Below are 16,643 nucleotides of genomic sequence, written 5' to 3'. Positions count from 1 at the left end.
TGTAGAACAAGTATCCAGAATCGAGGATGTAGAAATACCCTCCTTAGCAAGAGCATCCGCGACGTTGTTTGATCCCCTGAGATATGATTGATCTTAAATCTCATGAATAGCTCATGAAGCTTCTAATCTGTGTCATCATCAGATTATTGGGTTATTGAACGTCTGTATAGGGGCGCAAATCTTCGGTCCCTAGCCTCCTTTTGAATGCTTTGTGGGATTGGCTCCAAAATGGACAATTAGGAACTTAAGTTTGTCGGGGCAAGTTTGTGATTATAGATTTTTATTTTGGTGATAGATAATTTTAGTTTCACTTTTAATTCATAACTAATATTTTATAATTCGGACAAAAGAATAAGTTTTGAAGTAGACGGAAAATACCCGTAATAATATATAAAAAGAGATTACTGTATTTTACTCTGAATTTTCATGCTAAAAAAATGTTTAAGGAGACCTTTTCTTCAGACTGAATGAGACTTACTTATCATATAGCATTTGCTCCTATTTATAAACCTCTTCTAACATGTCTAATGAAAATTTAGAGAAACCTTGAACCTTATTGATTATGTCTTAAAATTTAATAATTTTTCAAATTTTTCCTTATTTAATAAAGGGTTAAGTTGCAAATTTAAGTTGAAAGTTTTCATTCAGGAATACTAAATACTTGAAAATATTTTTAGATGCAAATTTTCCCCATAAATTTAAAATAGTAGTAATATTACCTTCTATTGTTAAAAAACTAACACTAATCATTAAAACAGTGATATTAATACTTAAAATTTTTATCTATAGAGGGTAATGCTGCTACAATTTTAAACTTTTGAAGCAAATCTACACTAAAAAAACCTTTTGAGTGCCGAGTGAAAATTTTCAAATGCTTGTGAATGAAAATTTTTGTGATAAAGTTGTACCTTAATCATTTAATATATATTTTTTAAAAATAATTTACATAATAATAAATAAAAAGTGAAATAAAATATTTATTAAGAATTTAATGAAATGACTAATAAATAGAGAAAAAATTTTTATGCCCTATAAATATTACCAGAAAAGTATCTATATACTTGATTTTCTTCCAAGCAAAAATATATACTTTTCATTTATTTATTAGGAAAAAGACATGGAAGGACCATCAAAATATGAAAATCCTAGAATATCTCTCCCTCTCTCTTTTTTTTCCCCATGAAAAGGCCAGCAGAAGCTTGAAGAAGAGAACTGCCCAGTTCGCTTTCGAGCTGCAAGCCATACACTTGTCATCTAAAAACAAAGGCAAACACCGACACACGGGCCCCAATTCTGTATCAAAGGAAGAGGCATGTCCCCTCTTCTCCATGAAGTCTGCACATTTAATGTGCTAGAATCTCTCTGAATGACCTAATTCTTATAAAATCTTTAGGACTATTATGAAATTCTTGTTTTTTACGAAATGACCCAATTGCCTTGATGTTCAAAAAATAGCCACCGCTATCGGTTGAAAAAGTTGAGTAAAGGTTAGTCAATGTATGACTTGATTGTATCACCTTATGGTTCCCCAAAATCTATATAATCAGTGGGCCACCAATGCTTCTAAGAAGTATAGCACAAAATAACATATAAGATAACTACTAGTCTTTAATACATATAAATTAATATTAACTTTACTCCTTTAAATTTGTCTTTATTTTAATTTAGGTATTTCACATTTTAAATTATAGATTTCAGTCCCTCAAATTATTTTTATTTAAAATATTAGTCTCTATAATTTAATTAAAAACTTAAACCATATTATCTCTTGATTGAACAAAACCTATTGTTTGAAATTCAAAAAGCTAAAACAAAAATGAAAACAAATTTAAGAGACCAAAAATTATATTAAACCCTATAAAATAACTAAGTTACTTTAATAATTAATAACCTTAGTCAGATGAACTAATAATCATAAGTCGTGACAGCTACTATTTTAGAATTTAGCTTCTAGATTGTATCGGTGGATCAATAATTACGTGACTCTAGCGATTAACTTAAGGTGTGACAAATATGAAATGACAATAACAACACAAGTAGTGACAAATATTCTCTTAAATTTCATGCTTTAGGTTTTAAGTGCTGGCGGATAACTGATTACTTCACCTTCAAAAATAAGTTTTATTTATATCAAATAACAACAGAAACTAAAGCAGTGTGGCGAAGGAGAAGAAATAGGAAGCAAACTAAAAAATGTTTGGGTAAGAACAAAACCATAGTTTCAGAAGTATTTTTACAATATACGAAGTAAATATGTAGAAGAATTTATCTCGATTTGTGAAAAAATACTTCTAAAAAACACTTCTAGGATTAGCCAAACACCCCATAAGTGTGCAAAAAGCACTTATGGGCCTCGAAAATCTCAGCTTGACACACCATAAGTATTCAGGGTTTGTTAAGCGGGTTTGTTTCGGGACTCAATTTTTGTTTTCAACACAATCATGAATTTGGAAGAAAATGCAAGTATATAACTCCAGTTCCTTGCATTCATGTAATCAGACACGAAATTCAATAAATTTTACAGTATAATGTGAGCAATGAATTGATCAGCGACTGAACAATATCTCGTCGGAAACTTTCACATGCAGGAACAAATGGTTACAACACAGATACTCGTTAAAGCGGTGGTATCACACAATTGCGCCAGCAAGTGCTTTGGCCGTGTTAGCTGGTACATTCTTCTGGGGCGGCTGCATTGTGCCAAAAAAAAGAACATTTAATCAATTACAAATTTGAGCAAAATTAAAGTTTCATAATTAGGTCACATTTTCCCTTGTTCGGTCTGAAATCGGGAATAAAACCAACCAAAACACAATGATGTCAGCAGCAAGGATTATCGGTCTGATTTTATTAGGTTTAACGATATGAGCGCTCGGTACGTATGGCAGGGTACATGACAATAATATATCTTGATCTGCAACTAATGGATAAGTTTACCACGTGAATTGTCCATGGAAAGTCTACGGTTCAATAGGCGGTAAAAGTTACACACTAAGCTGTTGAGGTGGTCTTCTGCCAGGACAAGACATCAAAAGCGTGCTATAAGTTTTGAGACACAAAACTGATGAGAGAAGATCAAGAACTTGTGGCTACGCGGGCCAGGTCTCACGAAATTGTCCTACCAAAATAATTAAACCGGGGGCGGGACCAAAATTTTTCAACTTCCTCAGCTTTATAGTTTCTGTAAGTATCCCTTCCTAATAAGTAGTGCAACAATTTTGAACCTCGCTGCTAGAGATATAATATCGGGGTTTTAGCAGGTTCTTACCATAGCCAACTCCTGCTCATGCTTTGGGATAAAAGCAGTATCAACTTTGCCATTTCTAAAATCCTGCATAGCCATACAGATATCGCACATAAGTCACATGACTTTTGTAAACATGCAAATATATTTCAAGGATGACACTATTTTAACAGATTTACCCACCTCAATGTCAAGAATAAGCTTATGATAATCAATTGTTGTAGGAACCCCTGTAACAAAAATACATATTCATCAACAACGGATAGAACAAGTTTGGATACCCCCATACAGTGGAAAAGAACATTAACCGAGGTGCAAAACAAAGGCATGGTTCTCTCTCCTTTCAGTCTTCTAGTGGATACAATTGACTGCACGGTATGTAATGCAACACAAAATCCACAAATTCACAACCATCGTACTTGAATCATTTTACCTGTGATAATAGTGTCATCTAGTGCTCTCTTCATTCGCTCAATCGCTTTTTCCCTTGTTGGAGCCCATACAATTAGCTACAAAATTTACCCAACCGATACAAGAATGAAGATTTCAAATATAACAAGTACTTCAATTAAATAAATAGAAAGGTGCAGTGCATTCAATTTCTCATCAAGGTAAATCACTAGGCAAGGAAGAGAAATGCCGTGTGTTGAGGGAAACTCAGTGGTCTAAAATTATAGAGTTGCTAACACCCCCAGCCTTTCCCCCCCAAAAAAAAAAAAAAAAAAAAATCCAAGAAAAATGAATGATGATTTTTCCTTCTTGGCATGCAAAATTCAAAATAAATAGTAAGCATTAGAAATCTGAAGGTGCCAGTTGAATGCATCCTCTAATTCCCATGAACTTGGATATAACCAAGCTATCCACATTATCACATAATTTTCTCGTTTCACGACAAATTCTCTTCTCATCCTTTGCATGTTCCCCATGGAATCCCCAAGGTGACGCAAACCTTTAGATCTATGGCACCAAGAGGACTACTAGTTATCTTACATGAACTGTTTCAATCACGTAATATCACTCATCGTCATATGGGGTGTTTATACATGCAATATTAATTTTTATAAAATACTGAGATAATTAGGAAAATCTACACAGATCATCCAGTTCAGGATTTTGATTTTCAATGAAAAAGAAGCTCATTACAGTTTAAATGAAGCATTGCCTTATACATTGGCTAGCGTTAAACCCAAGTAAAACATATCATCATCTGATTAGGTATGAAGGTATATTCTACCACTCCTTAAAGCCAAAAGCCCATGCGAGGAAAACGACCATGAGTACATCTGTTTCATAGAATATTGACTGGCATTCAATTATTGTGTCTTCTGAGAAGATTGGAGACATGTATTTTCAGTTAATCCGTTTATATCATGATAACATAAACTGTGGATTTAGCACCTCATATACACTAAAAAAAAAAAGCAAGAACAGAGCAATGCACCTTTCCAAGCAGGGAGTCGTAGCTAGGAGGAACCACATAATCAGGATAAACATGACTGTCCATTCTCACAAAAGGACCTCCGGATGGCAAGTATGCTGTTATTCTCCCTGTTGTTTAAGATGTATCAGTATTGATAAAATAAAAAGTTGAAACGTGAAACAATCTATAGGTTTTTTGGCCTCTTAATTACAATTACAATTACAAGTGAATGAATAAAGCTAATTGACCGAACAGCTTGTAAAGCAGCATGTGGGTTGTGTTTAAATCAAATACCACAGATTTGAGATTATTTCTTGGAAGCATATGGTTACAGAAATTCACATCAATGTACCTGGCCCTGGTCTGAATCCCTTGAAAGCATCTTCAGCATTTATACGGCACTCAATGGAATGACCTCTGAGCACAATATCTTCCTGTAGGGAAAAGCAATTAGTACAGTAAAACAAAAATCACTGATAAAATATTACCTTCAGTACCTGTTTGAATCTAAGTTTTTCTCCCATGGCTACACGAATTTGCTCTTCTATTAAATCAACAGAGGAAATCATTTCTGTCACAGGATGCTCAACCTAATTCCAATGAAGTCCGCCACCATTTAAAAAAAAAAAAAAGTAGAAAAGAAAACAATGAAAATTATTCATCAGCAATTTTTATTAGGTTCCTGGCCCAAAAAATAGTAATGTTTGTTGGGTTCATTTAACCTTCAGTAAGTAATATAAGTATTAGCTCAAACCTGGATACGGGTGTTCATCTCCATGAAGTAGAAGGAACCCCTTTCATCCAAAAGGAATTCAACCGTTCCCACACCAATGTAACCTATAGATGCAGCTGCCGCAACTGCAGCATCACCCATTGCCTTCCGCAACTCTGGTGTTAATGCGGGAGAAGGTGCTTCTTCCAACAATTTCTGATTTCGCCTCTGCATAACAGTCATCAGCAGTAAAAGTAAATGCTTCAGGTAGCATTGAAAAGTGACCAGAAAGAAAGACAAGAAAATAACCAGAAGCCTATATATAGATTTTCTTATCATGTTATGGAAGTCATTGACTCTTTTCCACTTTTCTTCCTTTCAAAGAATGTTTTTGACAGACATTCCTAGATGAGCCAATTTTTCTTTGCCGCATTTTGCGATATCTATGTATTTTGAATTATTTGTTGTTCTGTTACATCAGCAGCAATAGATATGAGGTGCTAATAGAGGAAAAGTTTGGCTAGAATATATTAGTTATTTATAAATTAGGAATCCTTGTTATATACATAAAACAGGCTTTTAGAACACAAAAATATACTTTTAGTCATCTAACTAAATAGAAGATAAAAATATACTTTTAGTCATCTAATTTCTATATCAAGTTTCAACTTAGAGTTTTTGGTACAACGTTTTCAACCTACAGAATCACATTTCTCCAAAAGCTTCATGAGTGTTGCTTCTCCTTGAAGGAGGAGAAATCACGTTACCAACAAACATTCAAACGCACCTTAGTGCTTTAACTTTATTTTCTTTTCAATCCTTTCCTTTAAAAGATAAAAATTCAAAATTTCCTCTCCATTAATACCATTGATTGAGTTAATGGAAAATGCTTGTAATTGAATTGACTTGCTTATAATAATTTTAACCCGCTCATCAAACCAACAAAGCCACACACACACACACACACCCAAAAATTAAAAAAAAAAAAAAAACTTCTTTTCTCTTCAACCCTCAGATTGTTCAATTGCCAAAAAAAAAAAAAAAGGAAAAATGAAAAAAGAATACTGTCCACAAAACCTCAGAGCCCTTGCATATAACATAATACCAAATTTAAATTTTTCTTAACTAAAAACTCTGATGCATAAAAGAAACAAGAAACGTTATTTAATTTGTTTTGTCAGTATTATGAGGTAATTAAAATTCATGCAAGTCAATATAATTCCTGATAAGCATTTAAAAAGAAAAAATCCATTGACCATTTTGCGTAAAGTAAATTACAATCGAAAGGAGATGAAGTTTCTTTTTTTCCCCCCATTTTTGCAAGCTTAAAAGATCAAAAAAGAAATTTAGTAAAGTTAAAGAACCTAACTCAAACTTGGTGTGTAATAGAAGACAAAATGATTTTGCCTAAATAGAATTAGGATTGTTTTACTTCTCAAAAATTACGATTGTTTTAACAAGGACTACATTAGTTATCTTTGATGCATCTTAGCATGTTTTGTTTTATAAATTTCGCATTATCTTGTATTTTAAATTTTGATCATTATTTTGCGTGATATGATGTATCCTATAAGCTCTCTATTGAACTATACCAGCTAGAGCTAGTTCAGTTCATTTAATAGTAAAATTTCCTGACTTTTCCCTAGTTTCTTCTACTCCCCTTCTCTGGTTCTTGCTATTGATCCTACATCACCTACATCAGATTAGTATAGTAAGTCAAAAGACTCAACATAGATTTAGAATGTCTATAAATCTACAGAAGAGTTATCATGACAGATAAGGAACAGAATTCAATTAAATTGTTAGAGTTTCTTTAACTATAATCAATTATCAGAAAATTGATGCTGAAATACGAAATTCATATCCTGCAGACATGCTATTTGTTTTTTTAATGCAAAATTTCTAGCTATCAATTCAGCAAGGCCAGCAAGTGCAAAAAGTCAGATTTTATTATGTTTTTTTAATGCAAAATTCTAATAACAATCAATGTATGCACTCACAGTAAATATTATTGACAGACCCCAAGTCGTTAGGAAAAACGTCTTAAAAAGGTGAGTTTTTGACCTGGATGCTGCAGTCACGCTCCCCAAAGTGAACAACGTTACCATATTTATCTGCAAGAACCTGTCAAGCAATGCAGCACATGATAAATGAGGTTAACATTTACATATTAGGGCAAAAGGAAAAGCAGATACTTAAAGTAGAATTAAAAAAAAATGCCATGTCTATTCATTCAAGCAGACATCCGATCATCCACTCACAAATCTAACTTTCTGAGCTCTCGATATAGGGCTCAGTTTTAGCCCAAAGCACCCAAAACAACTTGGATTTTTGTTTTTAATTTATAAACTAGGAACTTTTTTAGTACTAGTTTATATTTTTTTTTTTTGGCCATAGTACTAGTTTACAATTGTTAGCCAAATCTCGACAAAGGATGTAAAACACGGATTGGCATTTTGCATAATGAGGACTTTATTTCTTTGGCAACCCAATTTAAACGTGGGAATGAGAAATTTTTCAGTTCTAATTCCAATATTATTGACATGTTTTCGCTAATCACATGAAATCAAGTTATTAATTAGCAGCATTGAGTCAATGTTTCTCTTTTACAAGCCTTTGGGAAGACAAGGATATTGGCATTCCTGTAGGTCTTGTTACAAAAATTTAAGGGCGGGTTATTTGAGAAAATTTCCGCTTGAAAATGTGTTCTAGAAACCACATTTTTCCCAAATAGAATTCCCCTGAGCATAAACCTGCTGCGAGAAACCCAGGCATATAATCTCTGAAACAAATATAAAATTACCTGGAACTCAATGTGCCTAGGATTTTGAATGTATTTTTCCAAATAAACACCATCATTGCCAAATGCAGCTGCTGCCTCACTTTTAGCTTGCTGCATATAAATGAAATAGAAGAAATTTCATCAAATCCACACATGCTTATTTGTGCGGACAGGATGAATTTAACTAGTAAAACTACAGAAAAATATCATCTCTCTACAATTAGAATGTGTCATTAAAAGGACCTCTATCTAAAGTCAAAAAATAGATTGTTTTCTGCTGTGAATTATGACAATTAAATGGGACATAAAGTCACAGTAGATAATCTTGTTATATATGTGGATCTCAAACAAACCACTAGGAATTCTTGATCTACAAATTTGTTGAACAAAATATATCCAAAAAAAAATTGCATTCGTGCACAAGGCACAAACATTTTATTGTCTTCTTCAGTTATTTGCTTTTATCTGATAAACCTTATAGCTTTTGTATATGCTTATTGTTTGATAAAATGTGTCTACCTATTTCAGCGGCCATGAAACTAAAGACTGTAAACTAGGGATCAATCAAGATAACTTCAGAACTTCATGTGGAAAAGTTACCTGTAATAACTTCACAAACTCATCAGGTTCTTTAGCAAGACGCATGCCACGCCCTCCACCACCAGCTGTTGCCTAAGAAGCATAAAATAATCATAATGTTGCCTTTGTATTTGAACAAGAGAGAAATAAGTATTAAGGACTTTTATGAAGGTCATCTAATCACCATCAACTTCCCCCTAAAATAATTATGATAGTCAGTTGAATATTCAGTCAAAAGCACAGAAGTTTTGCTCGTCTTAAAGATTCTAATGAATGAAGACAACTCTTGAGCGATAAATACGCCAACATCATATCACACTTATGGATGCAAACCAGAATATCAATGCTACCACAATGTTTTCTCCAAAAAGGATGCCAAAACATCAAGGGATGCGGGAAGATATCAACAAAGTTGGTTAGACACAGCAACATAAATTAAATCATTTTCTTTCTCTTTATTTGTATATTACCAGCTAGCCTACTATTCAAAATTAACACCGAGTGCTGGGAAAGGGAATAAGATCAGTTGAAGTTACCACAGATTGTGCTTGAGCCAAGAATTTCCTAAGGAAACTAGCTGGTCTCATGCCTTCAGTGATATTATTGAGGAGTTAGAAAGCTTGTTCAGAGGGAGTGGGATGAACCTTCAGTTTCACATACAGGGAATGTAATCAAAATATGGACTCCTCCAATAAAATTAGCTCCAAGAATCAATTCTTGTCTTCTTTGGAGTGTGCTGCCAACAAGACAATGGGCAGCACCTGTGCTCTTGAAATTTAAGGGTTTAAATATTCGTTTCTTTTAATATCTAATGGGCCTATGAATTTGATCTTCCATGATTCTAGGAGGATTCTAAGATATAGCAGGATCATTGCTAAACCTAATCCTCCCTATATGTACCGTTGAGATGAGCAAATGAATGCTAAGCCTTTCAGCCATGAAAATTTTCAGTTTTTGCACCTTTGATCAACCCACGCCTTTTACAGGGAGAGGTGGTAGTTGATGAAAGGTTCTTAGGGAGTTTCTGTTTTTTTCTTTTTTTGTAACTATTTTATGATTTAATATCAATGATACTGTTTCTTATTAAAAAAGAAATTTACCAAGCATAGACTTTGGGAAAAAATTTACATAACCCATTAGAGAAAAAAAATCAGCCAATGATAATCTTCAATAAAACTTGGGTGAGATAACTCTGTCCATGGGGACCCAGGACTTCTATGAGATTTGTAGACAAACATATCAACACAGTAGGATAGTGAGCATCTTTTTGTCTGTTTTCCAACAAAGGCGCAACAAGTGGGCAGGAAATTCAATTTAGGCAAAGGGGCAAAACTATACAGCCATATACAAAGTTAATTATGTATATTAGCAGCTGCAGTACTCGAATAGCTTTGAAATTGAGAATGGGCCACAATAGAAAAGTATATAAATCCTTCAAAACCACAAAGCATCAGTGATTGTCAAGGAACACAGACATTTCAAGGTGCACATACAAATCTATTAATGAAAATATGTATACATTTATGATTGAATGCCCATAAAATTAAAGCATGAGTAAAATTATCTGTCACCCAGGAAAATGAGAATTTAGTCAATTTAGTTCAAGAGGTCCCAAGACACATGTTTAAAAATAAAAGGATAAAAGCATCTTGTACCTTGATCATCACTGGGAAACCAATCTCATTTGCCAGCTTAATGGCTTCCTCTGTGCTCTGTTACAGTGATTCTTTTCATCAAATCAATGCCATGGAAGCATAACTGACCTTACAAGCATCTCAAAGTTTTAGTGAACCTAGGTAAAAAAAATAATACCTGCAACAGTCCATCACTTCCTGGAACAGTGGGCACACCTGCTTTCTTCATTGTGTCTCTGGCAGTTGATTTGTCACCCATAACCCGAATGCTGTCAGGCTGATAATTTTAACCATATATTCGGTTTAACCAAAATATTAGAATGCTAAATTCAGAACTGTGTATGTTCTTCCATTATTTTACGAATAAATATCAAAACATAAACTTCAAATAAGAATGAGCAAAAGTAGGAAGCAACATCTGAGGAGATTAAAAATTAAAAAAAGGCACAAAAGTTGAATTTCAGTTACATATCAAAGTTTCCAGTGAAATTTTTCAGAATCAGAAAAGCAGAAGAAAAGAGGGGCGGGGAATTATCAAATACAGCCCTAAAGGCAGATTTTCTGGATAAGAATTACATCTACTGTTATTGCAATTTTCAGCCCAGCTTCCTAACTGTTTGCTTACTTGCCAGAAGACCAATAGCAAACAATATCATACAGTATCAATCTGAATATCAGAAGCTCAGTACATTATGATATGCTAGAGACTTAAGTGTATTATTCCTGCCAAACAAGTACCTGTGCAACATGATAGGTCAACAATATACTGATTTTATGAATTAATCTTTCAAATCCAACTTCAATAAACTATTGTTTAATCTATGTAGATTCCACATAATGATGCTAAGTTACGAAATCATTTATAGAACTGTCAAACAAGAGTCAAGGCAGCGGACAAGAAGCAGTCCTTTTCATATTCTAAGGGTTATGCACTCTTACTCACATTAGGCCCAATGAAGTTGATCCCATGTTCTCTGCACATTTCAACAAATACTGCATTCTCAGCAAGAAAACCATATCCAGGATGCAACATTGTGCATTTACGGCTGATAGCAGCAGATAGAACATTTGGAATCAATAAGTATCTGCACAAAGACAGAGAAACATACATGAGAACTTTGTCTCCCGAGATTGAACCATGTATGTTTAATCTAATACTCTTGTCATGCATTTTGAAGAAACAAAGACAAAGCTCCAGCTTTAATAACATATATGGTCATCAGTAAGAGGGTACTTATGGATCTCCATACTAGGAGAATAAACTAACAAAATTGAATGTATTCCTTGTTCGGAATATAACGCAATCAGGTTTCTTAATTTTGTTCGACAATTATTTCTGCCATTAAGTAAGCAAATACTGACATTTTAAATAGTGATATTCCTTTTTTGGCATTTCCCCCAAGTTTTATATAAAAGATTGTTGCGAGGCAACTCATTTACTATTTCAGATTGTTACATTTCTTATGGCTAGTGTTTTTCAAATGAAAGTAGTAGTACTAATAGAATTTAGTGCTGTACAATAACTTTAATATAATTTCTAAGATAATGTCAATGAATTTCATATACATGTTAAGTTATAAGGATAAGTCAGGTATAAAATGACAAATATTAAGCAACCAGTTTCCTTAATTTTGTTTGGCAATAACTTTGGCATGGAAGTAACCAAACTACCAACTTTATATACTAATAGCCTGATAACATAAAAGAATAATCCTATAAAAATTGACTTTTTAAACATATAAGCAACATCAAATCAACGTTAATAATATCTACAACTGTGTTGAGTCATTTCAATAGTATTAACAATGCAAACGGCATAAACTGCAAAGAATCATTGTCCAAAGTTCCTTGGTGCTTTTTAAACCAAAACAAAAAGTTCGTTAAAGCTGTTATTTTTCTTAAAGTCAATAAAAGTGGCCAGCAGTCATTTCATTGATTCATTTTTCTACAAGTAATAAATTTTTCATATCTGCTAACAAAGCAAAGTAATAATACAAGCCAACAACTAATGCACCAAGTTCCAAATTGAACGTTAAACATATAATATCTCTACAACTTTAAATGTCCACCCAATAGATTACATATCAAACTAAATTGCAAAGATCATTGTCCAAATTCTTGTAGCCTTTTCACAGTTCTAAAGGTTATTTTTCTTAAAGTCAATAAAAGTGGCCAGCAGTCATTTCATTGATTCATTTTCTAAACAAGTAATAAATTTTTCATATCTGCTAACAAAGCTTATAATTTTCCTAAAGTCGCATCTTAATTTGTAAACAACCCAAAACACAGCCAACAACTAATGCACCAAGTTCCAAATTGGAACTGAAGCTGAAACATATACATTATCATTTATCTGCAACCTTCATACTTCTACATTTAAATGCTCCACCTAATCGCAAATATTCTACATTACTTCCCTAGAATGTCCGACCCAAAGAGTTCAATATAAAACTAAATTGCTTGAGGGTTTGTAGCCACTTGTTCCCCACATATTTTCTGATAGCCTCGTCATTTCTAGCAGTATGAATAATAGACTTCATCATACCAACACTTCAAATGAAAGGATGACAGAACCTAATGATAAAATGCAAGCTTAAACACATTATATTGTTTCCCATTGCCTTCCGTCTTATAATTTTCCTAAACTCCTTCGCATCTTCCTCATTTGTAAACAACCCAAAAAAAGAAAACATGAAGATCAGCTAAATTTCAAAAGTTAAATACATAATTAACAAGAAACTATTCCATTATGATTCCCCTATGGCCTCCCATTTTTGAAAAATTAAGGGCCACTTCCCATTCAAGTTAATTTACCGCCTCTTTTTTTTTTTTTTTTTTTGGGATAAGACATCAGTCTGTTAAGCATTAATCCTTATTTCTTTTATATGAGTACGCCAAGGTAGTCAAAGTAAATAAAGGTGCCCTTATGGCATTAGACCTCTAAAATACCTCAAGAGGCACTAGAAAAGCACATTCCCAAGTAACTCAAGGCACTAAACTAAGAAAATATATGTCATGTAAACAAAAAATAGACAAATGTAACTTAAAAATAACATTTGACATATAAATTCTAGAGGGGAAATGATATGAAAACAAAAAATAAATAAATTTAGTAACCAAGGAAGTCATGAGCCATTGGAAAAACATCAAAACATAAAATACACTGGAGTTCATGCGACTTAATAGTAACAGTGGGGTTTGATCATGATTACTTAGAGATTAACGCAAATCCTGCCTTCTATATATTCATGCATATCAAGTGTTCATACATACTCAAAGGATGGCAGTGGCAGTAATAACGAGCTTAAACTTCTCTCTCTCTCTCTCTCTCTCTCTCTTTATATATATATATATATATATATATATATATATATATATAGCAATCAGAAATCAAGTGGCAGTAATAATATAACCAAGATTAAAGGATGGCAGTATGTAACTCACGATTGACTACTTGGTGCTTCACCTATGCAAACCGATTCATCAGCCAGTTTCACATGAAGAGCATCTTTATCTATAGTTGAATACACAGCCACGCAAGGTATGCCCAATTCATGAGCAGTTCTAATTACACGAACAGCAATTTCACCCCTATTTGCCACCAAGATCTTATCAGCTTGGCATGTCACATTGAGAGCTCCACAACACCTTCTATGTTTATGACTAACTCGAACATTTTGAGCCCTTTGCTTTGAAAAATTCACTTTATTTCCCACTAAAAAGCTGAATTGGGAACTCCTGATTGCTCTAGATTTTGGCACAAACATACCCTTCCATTCAAAGAAGAAAACATTATATATACATAAATATATACACACAGACATATCCATACAAATATATAGGCAAGAAAAGGCTGAAAAACGGAATACAGATTGTAAATAGTGGGACTGCCTTGTCCATTCAGCAAAACCCATGTATCACGTTTCTTGAAGTTCTACATTTAATTGCATCAAAAATAGATTTTGCATGTTGCACCAAGATTGCTTTCTGTTGACAATTTCATTTTAAGATACCAAATGAAAAACTCTTTAGATGCGTTCAATTGAGACAAGAACCTCAAGAGAAAAGATCATAATCTACATCATATCTTACAGTAAAGAGCATGGTATGTCCACTTCATCTCCCACCCCAACTACTTTTTAGCCCATGGGAAAAAGGAGTAGCACAAGAGCAGGAAACGCCAATTTGAGCGTTATCTGATTTTCCATACATGTGCTTTACTTGCTATTCAAACTTCAAACAATAAGACAGGGAAAACATGTACATGATATACAGCATATAATGCTTCACGACATTTTTCCAATAGAACACAATGTCCAAGCTCAAAATCATTCAGGTACATCATTTAGAACATAGCACTGACATGACCCAGAATTACACAAGCACCATATTCGTCTTGTCACTCAAATCCTATCGTTGAATATTGAAAATAATTACGCCATATCAATTTTGCAATTCCTTCGCCACCAGAGTGGAAAGGATCTATTTTAAAATGAATTGTAATAATTTAAAAAAGAAAAAAGAAAAAAAAAAGAGAAGTGGGCAGGCCAGGCATTTTGTGGGATTGGCAAGCCTCACTCTGTACCTGCTAAGTTCGCGATATGAATAGGATGACAAAACAATGCAAAACTATGAGAGTTGAATGGTAACTGTCAGCTCTAAGAACATGGCAGAGCACACACCCCCCCGGGGGGGGGGGGGGACCACCGCCAAAAAAGTTGCAGGGATTCTTATCTCAGGAAAAGAGATCAGTGAGACAACAACTGAGTTTCTGTAACCTGTTTGTTTCTTAACTTTCAAGCCTAGGCTTGCCTGGCTTCTACTCCCAGGAAAAAAAGAAAAAAGAAAAAAAGAAGGTAGAACTTGTCTATAAAAGCATTTTGATGGATGAACTTACAACATGAGGTGAGCCAACAGACTTGCAAATTGGCAGTGTAGCCTCCATTTTAAAAATAAGATGCCTAAAACAAAACACAGGGGCAAGAAATTGAAGATCATTTCATCATAGAGAAATCCTGTGTTGCTATCAGAATTGACGAAGTGATTTAATGGGAGTAGGAGAATCACCGATTAAAGAAGGACAAAAATCCGAAATGTTAGAACGAGAAAGCAGAGAGCTTGGGAGAGAACAAATGAGAATGGATGTAGGTGTACTCTCCTGTCCTTGGAACTGAATATGAAGGGAGATGTCGATGTAAACGAGGCAGTGGCACGTTGAATGCTCCGCCCAGGTTGAAGGGTGCGGGTCCGCTGTTAATTCCCCTTAATGCCTTCCTCCTTCACATTTACTGAACCGGATGCGATGCGCTTAAGCCTACAGACAAAAATTCGGCCCCTCCCGCAGTTCCCAACTCACAAACACCCTGAGCAGGCCTGGAAAAGCTTTTTCTTCGTCCCTCTAACATACATGGCCAATTATACGTTTCAGGTCATAATACGATGCAAGCCCGTCAGGCCCATTTTGGCTGGACTGAAATGGAAAGAGAAAGAGAAAGGCCCAAGTCTATTGCATGGTAGACACGAAATGGCTTCTTTGGAAGGCCCATTCCATTAGGGTGAGGGAAAGAGCCTTCTTGAGGTCCACCGCCGGAACGTGGTCTGCTTCCAAGCTCACCCCTCTCCCCCTCCGTTGAACCAGTGGACTTGTAAAAGGAAACTTTAGTTAATGGGATCTGATCATGAACTGTATAAAGACGTGGGGTTATAAAATTTTGATAAAATGAAAAGATAAGATAAAAGAAGAAGAAAAATTAATTGGGAAATTTTAACCCCACTTTTTTAATTTTTTAAAGCAAGCTCATTAAAATATTATCTCCCTTCCCTTTCTTTCCATTTCTCTCATACTAAACAGACCACGACCTAAGAAGAGCATCTAGGAGATAGCAAATAGACATTCACTAGAGGAGTTGTGCAATGGACGTTCAAGGAGGGGTTGTCCGATAGACGTTTATGGAGGAGCAGTGATAACAATGAACCCAACTAGTGACATCGGGGAGAAAGGAGTTTTGGCTAAGGGTAATGATGGGAAACAAAAAATTATATCATGCAATTAACCATACTTTAGATCCCATTTAGTATGCAAAGCCATCAGTTAGTCCACGGATTCAAATGTTTATATTATTCATTTTAGTGTTGGCTCAAGTGGGAATCATATCTAACAACTAAAATAATATTTCATTTGGGGAGTTTTTCAGACACTTTCTCTCTCTTTCTAAGGCACTAGTGTTGGTGCTTTTTTGGCCCTATCTTGGTGCTTTTTTAGCATCCCTGTG

At 34.3% G+C, this 16,643-nt stretch overlaps 1 protein-coding gene across 1 annotated transcript; it reads right to left on the bottom strand.

Annotated features, from left to right (window-relative positions):
* Positions 1 to 2,391: 2,391 nt before the first annotated feature.
* Positions 2,392 to 15,632, bottom strand: LOC114718698 (biotin carboxylase 2, chloroplastic). The gene is made up of 17 exons (XM_028904117.1): positions 15,439 to 15,632; positions 15,269 to 15,332; positions 13,816 to 14,141; positions 11,315 to 11,456; positions 10,550 to 10,648; positions 10,393 to 10,449; positions 8,759 to 8,830; positions 8,180 to 8,269; positions 7,441 to 7,500; positions 5,419 to 5,604; positions 5,162 to 5,254; positions 5,017 to 5,098; positions 4,686 to 4,792; positions 3,678 to 3,753; positions 3,428 to 3,474; positions 3,269 to 3,331; positions 2,392 to 2,690 (listed from the first exon to the last, which is right to left on the bottom strand). The coding sequence occupies exons 2-17, from the start codon at positions 15,314 to 15,316 to the stop codon at positions 2,631 to 2,633; spliced, it is 1,608 nt and encodes a 535-aa protein (XP_028759950.1). The 5' UTR covers positions 15,317 to 15,332; positions 15,439 to 15,632; the 3' UTR covers positions 2,392 to 2,630.
* Between the last annotated feature and the right edge of the window lie 1,011 nt (positions 15,633 to 16,643).

The sequence above is a fragment of the Neltuma alba genome, unplaced genomic scaffold (assembly GCF_004799145.2).
Source record: "Neltuma alba isolate B1F8T4 unplaced genomic scaffold, ASM479914v2 tig00002165_pilon, whole genome shotgun sequence".
NCBI lineage: Eukaryota > Viridiplantae > Streptophyta > Magnoliopsida > Fabales > Fabaceae > Neltuma > Neltuma alba.
This window is presented reverse-complemented; position numbering and strand designations above follow the sequence as displayed.